Source organism: Triplophysa dalaica, chromosome 7 (assembly GCF_015846415.1).
Source record: "Triplophysa dalaica isolate WHDGS20190420 chromosome 7, ASM1584641v1, whole genome shotgun sequence".
In the NCBI taxonomy this organism is placed as follows: domain Eukaryota; kingdom Metazoa; phylum Chordata; class Actinopteri; order Cypriniformes; family Nemacheilidae; genus Triplophysa; species Triplophysa dalaica.
Window position 1 is genome coordinate 24,464,234 of NC_079548.1, and position 14,523 is coordinate 24,478,756.

General features: G+C 38.9%; 1 protein-coding gene across 6 annotated transcripts in view; it reads left to right on the forward strand.

Moving 5' to 3' along the window:
• Positions 1-14,523, forward strand: part of LOC130426944 (axin-2) — a 194,732-nt gene that overhangs the window by 138,403 nt on the left and 41,806 nt on the right. For 5 of the 6 annotated variants that reach the window (XM_056753959.1, XM_056753960.1, XM_056753961.1 and 2 more), the window contains exon 25: positions 11,331-11,432. The exons of the other annotated variant lie outside the window; for it this stretch is intronic. In XM_056753959.1, the coding sequence (XP_056609937.1) occupies positions 11,331-11,432 (102 nt within the window). Of the gene's footprint in view, positions 1-11,330; positions 11,433-14,523 lie in introns of those variants that run through there. 6 annotated transcript variants of the gene reach the window in all.

Below are 14,523 nucleotides of genomic sequence, written 5' to 3' on the forward strand. Positions count from 1 at the left end.
CCTCGGGATGGGCATCCCGAGGCAGAGGCGGAAAGAGAATAAAGAGAATAATTAGTGTAGCTGCTGTTCATTAACTATGCATTAAGTGAAAGCTTGGCTGAAAAGATGTGTCTTTAATCTAGATTTAAATTGGGAGAGTGTGTCTGACCCTCGAATAGTATCAGGAAGGCTATTCCAGTGTTTAGGTGCTACGTATGAGAAAGCTTGTCCCCCTTTGGTGGATTTTGTTATTCTAGGTGTTGTCAAAAGTCCTAAGTCTTGAGATCTTAGAGAGCTTGATGGGTTGTAACGTGAAAAAAGCTTGGTTAAGTAAGTAGGTGCTAAACCGTTCAGGGCTTTGTAAGTAATTAAAATAATTTTAAAATCAATACGATACTTAATGGGTAGCCAGTGAAGCGATGATAAAACTGGGGTTATGTGATCGTATTTTCCTGACCTAGTAAGAACTCTGGCAGCTGCATTCTGAACTAATCGTAGTTTGTTTATCGATGACACAGGACAACCACTAAGTAGAGCATTACAATAGTCAAGCCGTGAGGTCACAAATGCATGAATAAGCTTTTCTGCGTCTGCAACACACAAACCATTTCGTAATTTGGCAACATTTCTAAGATGGAAGAAGGCTGTTTTTGTGATATTTGAGATGTGATTTTTAAATGACAGGTTGCCGTCTAATATAACGCCTAGGTCTTTAACTGTATTTGTTGGAGTAACAGTGCAGCTTTCAATTTGCAGGCTGTAATCAGAGATATTCTGTTTACTTGATTTTGGTGCTATAAGTAATATTTCTGTTTTGCTAGAGTTTAAAAGGAGGAAATTACTAGTCATCCAATGTTTTCTGTCCTCGATGCACTCTCCCAGTTTGGATAGCTTAAAGGAATCATCTGGTCTTGATGAGATATATAGCTGAGTATCATCTGCATAACAGTGGAAGCTAATTCCATGTTTTCTAATAATGTTGCCGAGGGGCAGCATGTATATGGAGAAAAGCAAGGGTCCTAAAACCGATCCCTGAGGTAATCCATAATTTACTTGCGTAAGATTTGACAATTTCCCATTTAAATGGACGTATTGATATCTGTCTGTTAAGTAAGATCTGAACCATTGCAGTGCCTGTCCCTGAATACAGATATAATTGTGTAAACGATCTAGTAGTATTTTATGGTCTACAGTATCGAAAGCAGCACCAAGGTCAAGAAGGACTAAGAGTGAGATGTTACCTTTATCTGATGCAATAAGGAGGTCATTTGTAATTCTAACGAGCGCAGTTTCAGTGCTGTGATGCGGTCTAAAGCCAGACTGAAACTTTTCGTTCATGTCATTATTTTGTTGGAAGGTACACAGTTGAGTTGACACTACTTTTTCTAGTATTTTAGACAAGTAAGGGAGATTTGAAATCGGTCTATAGCTTCCAAGTTCATTGGGGTCTAAGTTTGGTTTTTTGATAAGAGGCTTAATTACAGCCATCTTCAAGGGCCCTGGGACATGTCCTAGATTAATTGACGAGTTGATTATGTTACAAATGGGCTCAATTACAGCAGGTAGTAACTCTTTTAATAAAGTAGTCGGAATGGGGTCTAATAAGCATGTCGTCGGTGTGGATGTTGCAATAATTTTAATTAAATCTTCTTGATTTCTAGGAGAAAAACACTCTAGCTTTTCTTTTTGGGTGACGGTTGAAACTAATTCTTCCGACACACTTGGAGGTTTGGTTTTAGCCATGTTGTCTCGTATTATTTCGATTTTCTCGATAAAAAAACTTCATGAATTCATTGCTACCAAGGTGCGGCGGAATACCCAGGTCAGGTGGAGTCTGTTTGTTTGTTAGTTTAGCAGTTGTACTAAATAAAAACCTTGGATTGTTTTTGTTATTTTCTATGAGGTTACGGAAGTGCTCGGCTTTTGCTGCTTTTAGTGCCTTTTTGTAACAGCTTGCACTCTCTTTCCATGCAATTTTAAAGACCTCTAATTGGGTTTGTTTCCATTTTCGCTCCAGTTTACGCGTTTCTCTGTTTAGGCCGCGAGTGGTGTTATTATACCATGGTGCTATGATCTTTTCATTAATCTTTTTTGACTTCATAGGTGCGACCGCTTCTAATGTGTTGGAGAAAATAGTGCCCATGTTGCTGGTCATGTCATCGAGCGATTCTATATTAGTTGGAAATGTTATTAGAGGAGTCAGATCTGGCAATTTCTTTACGAAACTATCTTTAGTAGTTGAGGTGATTGTTCTACCCTGTCGATAACGAGATATACAACTGATTTCTGCAGTGCGCAGTGTACATGTTATAAGATGGTGATCGGAAACTTCGTCGCTTTGAGGTATAACATCGATATTGGTTAGATCGGCTCCGTGAGATATAATCAAGTCTAGGGTATGATTAAGGCGATGAGTAGGTCTGTTGATGTATTGTGTTACACTACAAGAGTCTTGTAGTTCTTTAAACACCACAGCTAATGGATCGTTAGCAATATCTACGTGGATATTAAAATCTCCAACAATCAGTACTTTATCGACGTTAACCAATAGATCCAATAGGAAGTCTGCGAACTCTATCAGAAAATTAGTGTAAGGCCCAGGGGGTCTATACACAGTAACCAATGTAAGAGAGACCAATGGTTTTTTACTTTTATTTGGAACAGTTATGTTCAACGCAAGCACCTCAAATGATTTAAATGTATGCAATGTTCTCCGAGTAACGGTAAGAAAGTCTCTAAAGATTGTTGCGACACCACCACCTCGACCAACCGGACGTGGCTCATGAACATAACCGTAGCTTGGTGGAGTAGACTCATTTAGACCGAATGCATGTGATATCTAAAAAAGTAGCCCAAAATAAAACATGGCTTTTTCACTATTGGTTAACATCAGCAATTACATAAATCTTGTGATATAGATTAATGTATTTTGTTTGATGTATTAATGTATTTTTGTTTTTTTTAAGAAGAAATACAATTATTTTTATATGGCACTTCTTACAGTTGCAAAGCAGCATTACATGCATTACAGTCTTGGACAAAAATATTAGTACCCTTTGTAAGTATGACCAAAGAAGGCTGTGGAAATAAATCTGCATTGTTTCAACATTCACAAAAATCCCTAAAGTAACATAATTGAAAAGTAGGGGGAAATCACCCCACCCAGAAATTCTTATGAGTAAAATCGAGTATATTCCTATTGATATTTACATCTTCTTAGCACACCAAAGCGACTAAAAACAAAAACATGATGTTGTCCAGTCATGATCTCTTCTTGTACAGTGTCACGGTGCACAAAGGCACTCAGATGCAGGTAAGGTACAACACAATTTATAAGACAGGCTGAGAGAACAAAAGATAGGCAGGGCACTCCTGGCCAAAACACTCAATACACTGATTGCAGAGAAAACCAAAAATCCACAAATCCGGGAAAGGTAAACGGGAACCAAAAAGAACCGAATGGGGAAAAATAAATCCAAACCGGCTCACGGGTTGCCACATTCCTATGGACAAATATGAAGAGGTAAAGTACAAAGCACAGCAAGAGCAACAACGTCACAAATAAATTACATCGCCACAATGAGAGCTGTTACAGCCAAGCTCAAATAGAGAAAGGAGCGATCAGGAACAGGTGGTGGTAATTAGTAAAAACAAGGAGGCTAACAGGGTACCATACATCCATCCATCCATCCATTTTCTACCGCTTATCCGAACTACCTCGGGTCACGGGGAGCCTGCGCCTATCTCAGGAGTCATCGGGCATCAAGGCAGGATACACCCTGGATGGAGTGCCTAACAGGGTACCAGACGAGCAAAATCTGTAAGGACAGAAATTACAGCAGAGAAATAAAACACCAACCAAAAATAACATTAAACAAGACAGTACAGGAGAATAAATATACAAACCCTAAATCCTCTTAATTATTAACCTCAATGGGTAAAACCAAAGAATATAGATCTGATATGCAGCAAAAGATTGTTGAACTACACAAAATAGAAAAGTGGCAAATCGAGAGATAGTTGAAACTATAAACAATCCGGCTGGAGATGTTGATAATGGGGAATGTTGGCTTAATGCACACCGAGGAGAATAATTGAGTAGCTAAAGACGTCTCAAGGATCTCAATTGGAGAATTGAAGAATTCAGTTGAATTTTGAAGGTAAACTGCACCTCCATCCCCACAAGTTGTTTCAACGCTGTTCTAGAAACAAATCTTCTGCTCTGTTCATAATATTAATATACCACAGGAACTTCAACCATTACTGAGTTCTATGGCCATATGAAAATAGTTTTTTCTTTGAGCAATAACACAAGATGAGTTTGTTGCACACAGGGATAAAAAATTGCCCCATGTCCACTGTTAAAAATATAACCGGACCTTTATTCTTGTGGACCTACTTTTATACCAGAGGACCTCGACGTCTTATTCAGATACAAGACATTATGGATTAATTCAAATACCAACAGATAAAAAAAAGCAAAACCTGACTTGCTCTTCTAGAAATGTCATAATGGGTCATATCTTCCTTCAGGAAATTGGTTTAAAACAAACTCCCATTGCCATCCAGGTTCCCTGATCGGAACCCTATAGAACATTAGTGGAGTGAACCAAAGAAGAGAGATCACCGAAATTTTATGGATCTGGAGACATTCTGTAAAGAGGAATAGACTCGGAGCTCTCCATGCATTCTCAGACCTCTTTCAGACTAAATCTTTCTTGCAAATGGAGGTTGCAGAAAGTATTGAATACAAGGGGGCTAATAATTGTGGAGAACATTATGGTTTTAGTATGTTGGAATTTTGTAGATTTTTTTATCCAACGGTCAAAAGAAGCAACAAAGCAGATCAAAGCTGCCTTTGCTCATATTTACCAAGGGTGCCAAATTTTTGGTCCATGACATAGTCAATAAAATATAATAAATAATATTATGTTATTTTTGCACGGTGTTCTCTATGCATTGTTCATTGATGAACCTTAACTAAAATCTTTTATTTTTAGAATCCGTCAATTGTTTAATTGTATTTGTAATCACAGATAACATGACATTTTGTGCTTCTGGTATTTTCATAATATAATGATGTGCTGAGTATCAACACAATATTATTCATCGTGGTTAATAATATTAATAGTGTTACTGACGCTGGGTTATTTACAATAGTATGATGTTCAAGGTATTAACACAATATCAGTAAACATGGTTGTCAATACTGAAAACCTAAAGGCCAAACTCAGTGTATGTTGTTTTTTGGTAATTAAGTTACAATACTCAAAGTTCACTGCAAAGGGAGATTTTCTTTATTCACCTTTTACTACAGCAATCAGCAGAAATGAACTACAAGTGTCTTTTTCCAGTGATCCATACCTCTCAATAGCCTAGAATTTGAATAACCTTCACCCCAGGAAACATGCAAATAAAAGGGGTGAGGTCATGTTGAGCTCCTTTAGAGAGACTGCCTCTGCAGTATTTGATTTAGCTGCACACTTACAATCACTCATATCACAATCTCGGATTATTGCTGTTAGCTCTTGTGAAAAGGTTCTGCTACACACATTCTAAAAGACGTAATGTAAGGTCAACGATTCAATCCATGACTTTAACATCTGATGTAAAAGCGGTTTTGTGTAATACACCCATATTACGCGTGTGTTAAAATACCTCTAAACCACTTATATGTCCTTTTAAATTCCTGCTGTCAAATGTCTCCTGGTCTATCTGCTTGTTTTATTATTCAACTCGGGTCTGAACTGAAATATCATAACTGGCGCTACTGTTATTACTGTTTGTGTTACCAGTCTGACGCAGTCCCTAGCCATAGTTGAAGAGATTCGGTGCACCTCGACTTCGCCATAGAATGATTAAATCACAATCGCGATCTCTTCACAAGGATCAACGCTTAAACATGCACACTAAAAAAGCTACTGATCGATTTGTGTGTTAAACTGTTTAACATTGTTACTGAGCTGGCGCAAGGAATGGTAAGGCGGAACAATCTCCACAAAGGTTTGTTTGACCAATCACAACAGACTGTCAAGCAGAAACTCGCTAATATGGTAAGGTCCGGGACATTTCCACCACACGCTCTAAGCGGATGACCAATCACAACAGATTGGGTCAGCTTGACCAATCAGAGCATCTCAGAAGGAGGGATGTTTTAGAAACTGGAAAATATTTATTGATTTAAGGGAAAAGAGACTTTTGGTAAAAGAAGAATTAAAGTAAAATATGTAAAAAAAAATTAAACTAAGATTGAAAATCTGTTATAGCACACAACAAAAGACACAATCAAGATCTTGAAATACCCTATAATACGTGGCCTTTAAAATGATAATATATCAGATAAACTTGAAATAATACCGTTACATGCAAATAGAATGTTAAAAGTTAAATGCAAGATGTTTATGGAGCATAAACCCCAAGAAGCTATATCAGCAGTTTCCTAGTGAGTATGCCCGTGGCGACTGTCGCAAGGAAACAAAACTCCACTATAAATATGTTTAAGTGTGGAGGCAAAAGTGACCAGACCGGACGGGCCAGTTATCCTCTGCCATATTAACGTAACACAGCTGCAACTACAGAGTGGATGAGTACGATTTGTCAGCTGTGATATTTTAGAGTAGCAAGTAGGCCTGATAACTCAACTCAACTTTATTTATATAGCGCTTTTTACAATTTTCATTGTTACTAGGCAGCTGTACATGAGACATATTGACTGTAAGTTATATACCTGTAAAAACAAGAAAAAGATGAAAACACAGAAGACAGACATACCCACATATTTGGAACCTGAGGACGAGACATGACAAACAAACCAGTGATCAACTTGTAAGCCAAAAGCAGAGCTTTGAATTTGATGCGAGCGGCTATTGGGAGCCAATGATACCGGATGAAGATTGGTGTAACATGCTCTCTTTGGCTCATTAAAGACCACGCTTGCCGCTTCATTCTGCATAATTTGCAGACGTTTGGTTGTACCAGCTGAGAGGCCTCTCAAAAGTGCATTTTTATTATAATGCGCTTTTGAGAGGCCTTCCAGCTTGTACAACAATGGACTATTAGTCCAATCTGGACAGAACTATAGCTTTTACCAGGACTTGTACCTTGTAGCTTAGCTTCCTCTGATAGGAAAAAACTTTCAACAGTTGTCAAATCTTATGATCCACACTGCATGTTCTAATCAGCACACTCGTATTCAGTTGCAACACGCGCAAGAAACCCAGGCGATCAATGACGTCAACCTGACACAACACTGAATGCAAATGAGATTTCAGAGCTTTGGAAAGACAAGAAAGAAAAGAAAAACAGATGTGGCTAGTATAAACTGGTCCTTGGCAAAGAGCTGTGTGTGTTTTTTTTTTGTTTCATTTACAATATAACAGCATACAGGTTTAAGAAGGATGATAATTTTAGCAATTAAAAATAGTCGAAAGAGAACCAGTGAGGAGACATCCACTCAGGAATGTTATCGTCTACCCCGTACCTCCTTAAGAGACAGAGAGCCTGCAAACAACATCTACTCCCACCTCATAAAACTGTGTGTGTGTGTGCCTGAAAGAAAGTGACTGTGTGGAAATAAAGACCTCCTCTCTTTTCAGTGCTGTGATATTGCCCCAGTTTATCTTCCAAGACATGTCTTTGTAATGCAATCCACAGCATGCAAAAGCAGCCCACTTTTTGCCCAGACTTCAAACAGATGTCCCTCGCCTGGCTGCTCCGGGCCCCTCCACGCCTGCTTGGCATGAAATGGCGGCATGGCAGCGGCGCATTTCTGCGCAGTCTTCGCATGGCACGCGGGATGAGACGATTACATACACAAAGCCTTCGAAACTGTCAAGCGTTGGAGTCCTCCAATAGGTTCTCTCCTGAGACTCGGCAAGATGTTATTTTCATATTAGGGCAGATTTGACATGTTTGTTAAACAGGAGTTCCGCACTGCATGCTAATTGTTGGACAGGTTCATCCTGTCCGTGCTGGTGAAGTGGTGAAATCAGGCTTTTCATGTAAGCATGAAAGTTCAGTGATGTCATTGTATGCATTATAAAAGGAGGTTTAAGGTTGTTAAAGAGCAATTTCCATCATTTCCCAATGTTTCTTGAAATTTCTACAGCACCAAAAAAAAAACATGACACATACACCTTTTCGAATAGGTTGCAACATCACGTCTGGTGTAGACACAGTGTTATATTACCTGCTTATATGAATTTAAATTTTGTGTAAAAATATAGCTAGTGCTGTTTTATCATGATTCACTTTTAGATTGAGCTCTGCATTTTCTTCTTAAAAAGAAAACCTAAATGTAAGATCAGACAGCAGACTATTGAGTAAGTACCGTCATTTCCATTAACTTACCATTACTGCAGCGGCCCACTCCACTCGATTGGCCCTTCATAAATCATACTTCTGCCTCATAACTTCATAAAGAGACTCCCCAAGCCTCTAATTCCTGCTCACATTAAAATCACTGTTGCTCTTCCACTGCTATTCACAAAGCTTCACACGTTCCCGACTCCTGAGCCGCCGATTCTGAGATGCGAAGAAGACGCACGTTTTGGATGTCCTCTGTGATTCTGACAGTGTTTTTGTCACTGTATAGTGTTTCTTTCTCTCCCCTCCATCTCTTTATTAGCATAAATCTAGCTCCTGACGACACAACAAACTTCATTTGAACACTGAAAATGCAGAGATCTTTTTGCTTTCAGCTGGTAGCTGTCAAAACCCCCATGTGTGTATGTGTGTGTGACACATCCAGCGCTGCATAAAGTCAAATGCAATTGCAGTCTGAGAGCACTATAGATAGATGAAAGGGTGTCATTTTAAGTGAAAATGTTACGAAGAAAAGGTTCGGTGCATAGTCTTCAAAACATAGAACGGGTTATTAAGAGAAACAACAAAGAAAACATCTTGAAAGAGTGAAATTAAATTTGCTTCTAGTCACATTCCTCAGCCGTGAAAACTTGCAGCTTTAACATCTAGTTCATAAATGAAAAAATGGAAGGTAAAAAAAGCAAAAACCAAACACATCCTTACAGTATGTATAACCTTAGAATATGTCCAGATTATCATTTAGAGTTTATGCTTTAGGAACCTATAATCTTTGTTCCTTCAAACAGAAAATCAATTGTTAGAAATTGAGAGAGAGAGATTATTTCCTAGTATATTTGTATTGTTGACCATACGGTTGACATTGTCTCAGTTATGATCTATGTTGTGTTTTCTCTTTAAACAGTTCAGAGATGAGGTACATTGGGCTGTTATTAATGCAGAATAAACTCTACCAGGGTTATGAGGGCTTGTACTGTCCTGCATACTGTATGTCGTGCATCACACTAAAGAGTTATATTTCTCAATATCAACCAGCTGGATGCACAGTATTCCAGCTGTTATTGGAGAATAACACACCTTTGACGTCACAACTAACCATTCAGTATTCCAGGGAGCCATGTAAGAATCATCCTTACGGAATTTAATTTCCATCATGTGAATTACACTTTGTTTCGCACCTTTTATGCTCTTGACAAATCACGTGGCTAACTGAGAGGTGTGTAAATTCCAAGCATTTCGATTAGCATAGCAATGCCCTGGCATCAATCTCATTTTCTTCAAAACATGTAAACATCTAGTTAGACTCTTCCCAGCCTCAAACAACACTTTATGTCAGAAAAACAGCATTCAGCTGTTGATGCACTGCACTCTTCTGCACTCTTGTCTACAGCATTAGCAGCGACATTTTAAGGTAATTATTCTACAATCCAACTCTTCCCATAGTCCATGTAAGCACAGGTGGCTGTTAGCACTGGAAATGGTGTGAAAATGGAGCTGTACAAAATGGACTGTTAGGCAGACACTTCGCTGCTCGAGAGCTCAGATTAAGATCTATCTGAAAGCCACTACCCCGTTTCCTTACAGAGGCCTTTTCCTCCTACACTATGAGGCAAACATTCACAGCATGTCAACTTTAATTACATGTGGGCCTCCCGATACAGTATGCAGGACTGTGTCTGCTGTGGTGTGTACTGGTTGTGTTGAATGGAATGTGTATGATGAAGAGGGCAATTGAGTCTTCTTGTCAGAGGTCAGTTAAGTGTCAAGAATGCTGTTATCAGGTCATCTGCTGTGTCCTACGAGATGCTTCATGTCGATTTCCCATTCTACAATTCAGTATACAATACATTCTACAGCACAGTATGGGACTAAAACAAGCACAGTGTGTAGTCTTCAGATAATGTGTACTTTTCCTCTTCGAAGTGGCTTCCAATCTTTTCCTTGTACCATGAAAGATTTCATTACAGAACGCCAGACAGAGAGTCAGTTAAATCCACCACAGAATTATTTTGGGAAAGGCAATAATCGTTCTTGTCATTCTCTAGTCATTCAAAAATGAGACAGTTCTTTTTTGCTCAAACTGATTTTGCGAATTCATCGTCTGTGTAGAGAGGTAAACCACATGTAACATTTGTTAAATAGGAAATATGATGATGGCCAAGACTACACTCTTAAAAATAAAGGTTGTTCTCAGCGATGCCACAGAAGAACCTTTTTTGGTTCAGTGAAAGGTTCTTTAAAGAACCATCTCTTTCAAACCTTTCAAATTGTCCTGATCTCACAGGAAAGCTTACGTTTTCTATGAGGTGACAAATCTGTAGGAATTGGGCTAAAACTTCCATAAAGAATACGCTCCAATCTCGAACCCTTCACTGGGACAAAATCGTATTGTGCCAAAATGTTTGAATGAGATCATAGAAATCTATAAAAATTTGCCACCTTGCAAAATAGTGAAAGAAGAATGAAATGAGTGACAGTAGTCAAGAGATGTTAAGAATCCTTCAGTGCATCTCTAAACATGACCTGTCCTTAAAGCCTTGTTTGTAGTCGTGCCTGGCTCTACTCCACGAGCTGCAACAAACAGACAATGCTTTATTAGTTGACCGCATGCCATTGTGCTATTCCCCGAAATGATCTAATCAACTAACCAAAACGTAGTAGCGTGGAGAACAAGTGGTTTGCTAGAACAACGCAGTTTACTATGGTTTTACTTTGGTGTTACTACCACAGGGCTGTTAAATGCTTCATTCTGATTGGCTGACGAACTTTCTACGGTTGTGCATTATTTTTCAGTAAAACACAGATATATGAAGTTGTTCTAGTTACACATCGCTGCACCAAGTTTAACTGAAAGGTTATACTGTAGCTTTCTGCCCATCATTGAATACCGGATGAAGTTGTCATGTTTTGAATCCTATTCATATTGGTGTTTATGGTCAATATGCAATATTTATTGTTGGCCAAGCAATGTTCTGATTGCTGGCGAAGGATTATTAGTGAGCATTCTCTTCCTCTATCTCTTCTTGTAGATCACACATGTCCGGCAGGAGTGTGAGCTCAAGATCAAAGGCCTGATGCCTGCCGAGCTGCGGCAAGAGCTGGAGGACACCATTACCTCCCTTAAGTCACAGGTGATTGAACAAACAAACAGACAAACACACACCCTGCTAGATCGCACACAAATATTGTTTGCCTGTCTGCACTCTAAAAGTTATATTAACTTAATTCAATCTTTTAATACAGTCATTTAACAGATTTTTTCAGTGGGTCGAAGATTGATACAAAATCCAACAGTTGTACATATTTTTACTTAAAACTTTTACTTAAGTATTTCGTTAACAAATTTTATTTTTAATATACACTTAATATTTTTGGTGAATTCTAATACAAATATTTGAGTTACTCACATTTATTTTGTTACTTACATATAAACATTGGACATCAAACATCAAAACATTGATTTCACTTTCTTTTCTTTAGTGTAAATTGTTTCAGGTAAAATCCAAGTAAATTTTTATTTGGGTGTTTTTAAGGGTAGGTAGCACATTGCTTAATGTTTAATATTCGCACACAAATCAGTCATGGTTCCACTATCATTTCATGTTTCATTCTTGTTTTGCTGTGGAGCCATGGCATAGCCTTTAGTTATGTGGTGGGAGAGAGACTATTTTGGCACCTATTTGGCCATACTCTCTCTCTCTCCGGTCTTGGTCTTTGTTCCCATCATCTCGTTCCTCGTCAGCCTCTCCTTAGTGCTTAATCCCCAGCACCTTGTCCGCGTTAATGATCCTGTGTTTGTCACCCTTTAAAACATCCTCGTGTTCATTGTCCTGTGCTCGGTCATTGTAAACTGTAGCTGTATGCTGTAGCTGTCCTTTAGCTGTTTGGTGCCTTGCCTTGCCCCTGTACCCCGTGTCTAGTAAGTCTACTTTAGTGAGTCTGTGTCTTTTGAGTTCTGTTTAATTTATCCGGTACTGTTTTCCCCATTGTGGGTTTTGTTTTGCCTTTTTGTAGTGCTTGTTCTTGTTGTAATAAATACCCCTGTTTACCCCCTACGTCTGAGTGTGCCTGCAATTGGGTTCTCCTGCCATGTCTTCCCTGAAGAACCGTGACACAAACCTCACACCCTTAACAGGTTCATAAACAAACGGGGAGCTTTTAAGGCATAACGTAGCCAACCTGTCATCATAAATCCTGACAGGGTTATTAAGACAGTGTCAAGGGGTCTTGTATCATCCTAAAGAGATTTATTTTGCTGAGTGTACATTATCTCATTTATTGCACAACTACTCATCAAATAATCAGTAGATAAAGCATTAGACAATACAATAACCAACAGTACATAAGAATGAAAATATAAAACATTAAAATGGTTAGTGCAAACAAGAAACTGCCCTTCAAAATTCTAGAAGAGTTTTTGTACCAGCTCAATCGACATTAAGGCACTCTATACCTTCTCCTTAAAGGCATAAGCAAACGTAAAGGAAGTGCAGGAGGTGAGAGGGGTCAGCCAGTATCCTGTGTGCACCTCTGTACACAGACTGCTCATATAATGCTTGCATCAATTGGTGCTCATTCCACCCCACAATTCTCATGGCAGTCTGGAAAATGTCAGAAAGTCTGTTGTTTTACTGGACAGAAAGGTTACCATATCTCCAGAACAGCCAGTCAACATTATTTTTGTTGACGCCACAAAGTTTTGATCTCCTCAAAAAGGACTGGATTTTATTACATAAATATATGCCATGTAAGCATGTTATCAATGTAGATGCAAAGGTTCTTAGAGGAGCACACCTTTTGATTTGAGTGTTATGAATAACAACAGGGCTGTGAGCACCAAGTGCTCTGGGGTCGAACACTATCTCTTCTGTTTTTACAAACAATTTGTTGGCATCCCAACCCCTGTGTAATAAGCTACACAGTCATTGGTATATAGTGAAAAGAGGGCAGGTGCGCTCACACAGCCCTGAGGAGCATCTATGTGTGTTATTCTTGAATCTGAGAGGGTGTTATTAATCCTCACAACTCGAGGACGGCTGGTTAAGAAAGAGTAGTACCATTTGATCAAAAAGGGGTTTATATTCAACTGGCTCATTTTCTGGATAAGAAGGAGAGGTTGGTATGTATGAAAAGCGGAACCAAAATCAACCAGAAAAAAGGAAGCTTGCATAAGCTTTGCTGTCCTCTGGATGTTTTAAAATCAAGTGCCTGATACTGTTAACAGCATCATCAGTACCTTTTCTGGTCCTGTAAGCAAACTGTAAGGGATCCTGCACTGGCTCAAAATCAACTCTGTGCCGAGAAACCACAATTTTTTCATTACCACAGATGTTAACGCTATTGGTCTATAATGGTAATTATCACGTGGACACCATTTCTCGAAGACAGGTGTAATAACAGTTTTTTTTCCACAAGCTGAGGACAGTGTAAGTGCCAATAGATTGTTGAAAAACAGGCCACCAGGCTGGGGTCAGTTCCTCAGCCAAAGTCTTCAAGAAAGCCAGGATGCCATCCGGGCCTGTGGACTTTTTGCCAGATACCTGTTTAAAGATAGACTGCACCGCATGTTTTTCCATAGTAGGTTTGTCCTCCTGATTACATTGGATGGGATCAACGTGTTGCACTGCTGAAATAGTCCTCTGTTTCAAACTTAAAATTCATTAAGTTCATTCGCTTTGTGGTGTTCGTCAATGGAGATAAAAGGTCTCCTGCCACTTCCCATGTTTAGTCCCACAATCTTTAAGAATTACAAGGAGCAAAACTTTCCTCTATAATATCTTTTTGTCGCCTTCGGGGTGATAAAATCATTGAAGTGATTTTATGATGTGTGAAGACCACTGAGGACCACTAGCAGGGCCTTAAAACCGCTTACCTGGAAAAACGATCCATTCGACAGATCAATAGACATCATGCAAAACTCATGTTTGACAACAATAATGAAGTAGTATTCAAAACATCTCTATCTCTGATAACATCTCAGAACTAATCATTTGAAAAAATAAACCAAAGGAATCGAATGTTAATACATTCTGATATTCTCTTCCATTTTCCATGCCTGCAACTGGTTCAAAACGCGGCAGCTCGAGTTCTTACACGTACAAAAAAGTATGAGCATATAACCCCGGTTCTGTCAACCTTGCACTGGTTACCTATGAAGCATCGCATTAACTTTAAGATCTTGCTTATAACCTATAAAGCCCTACATGGTCTAGTGCCGCAGTA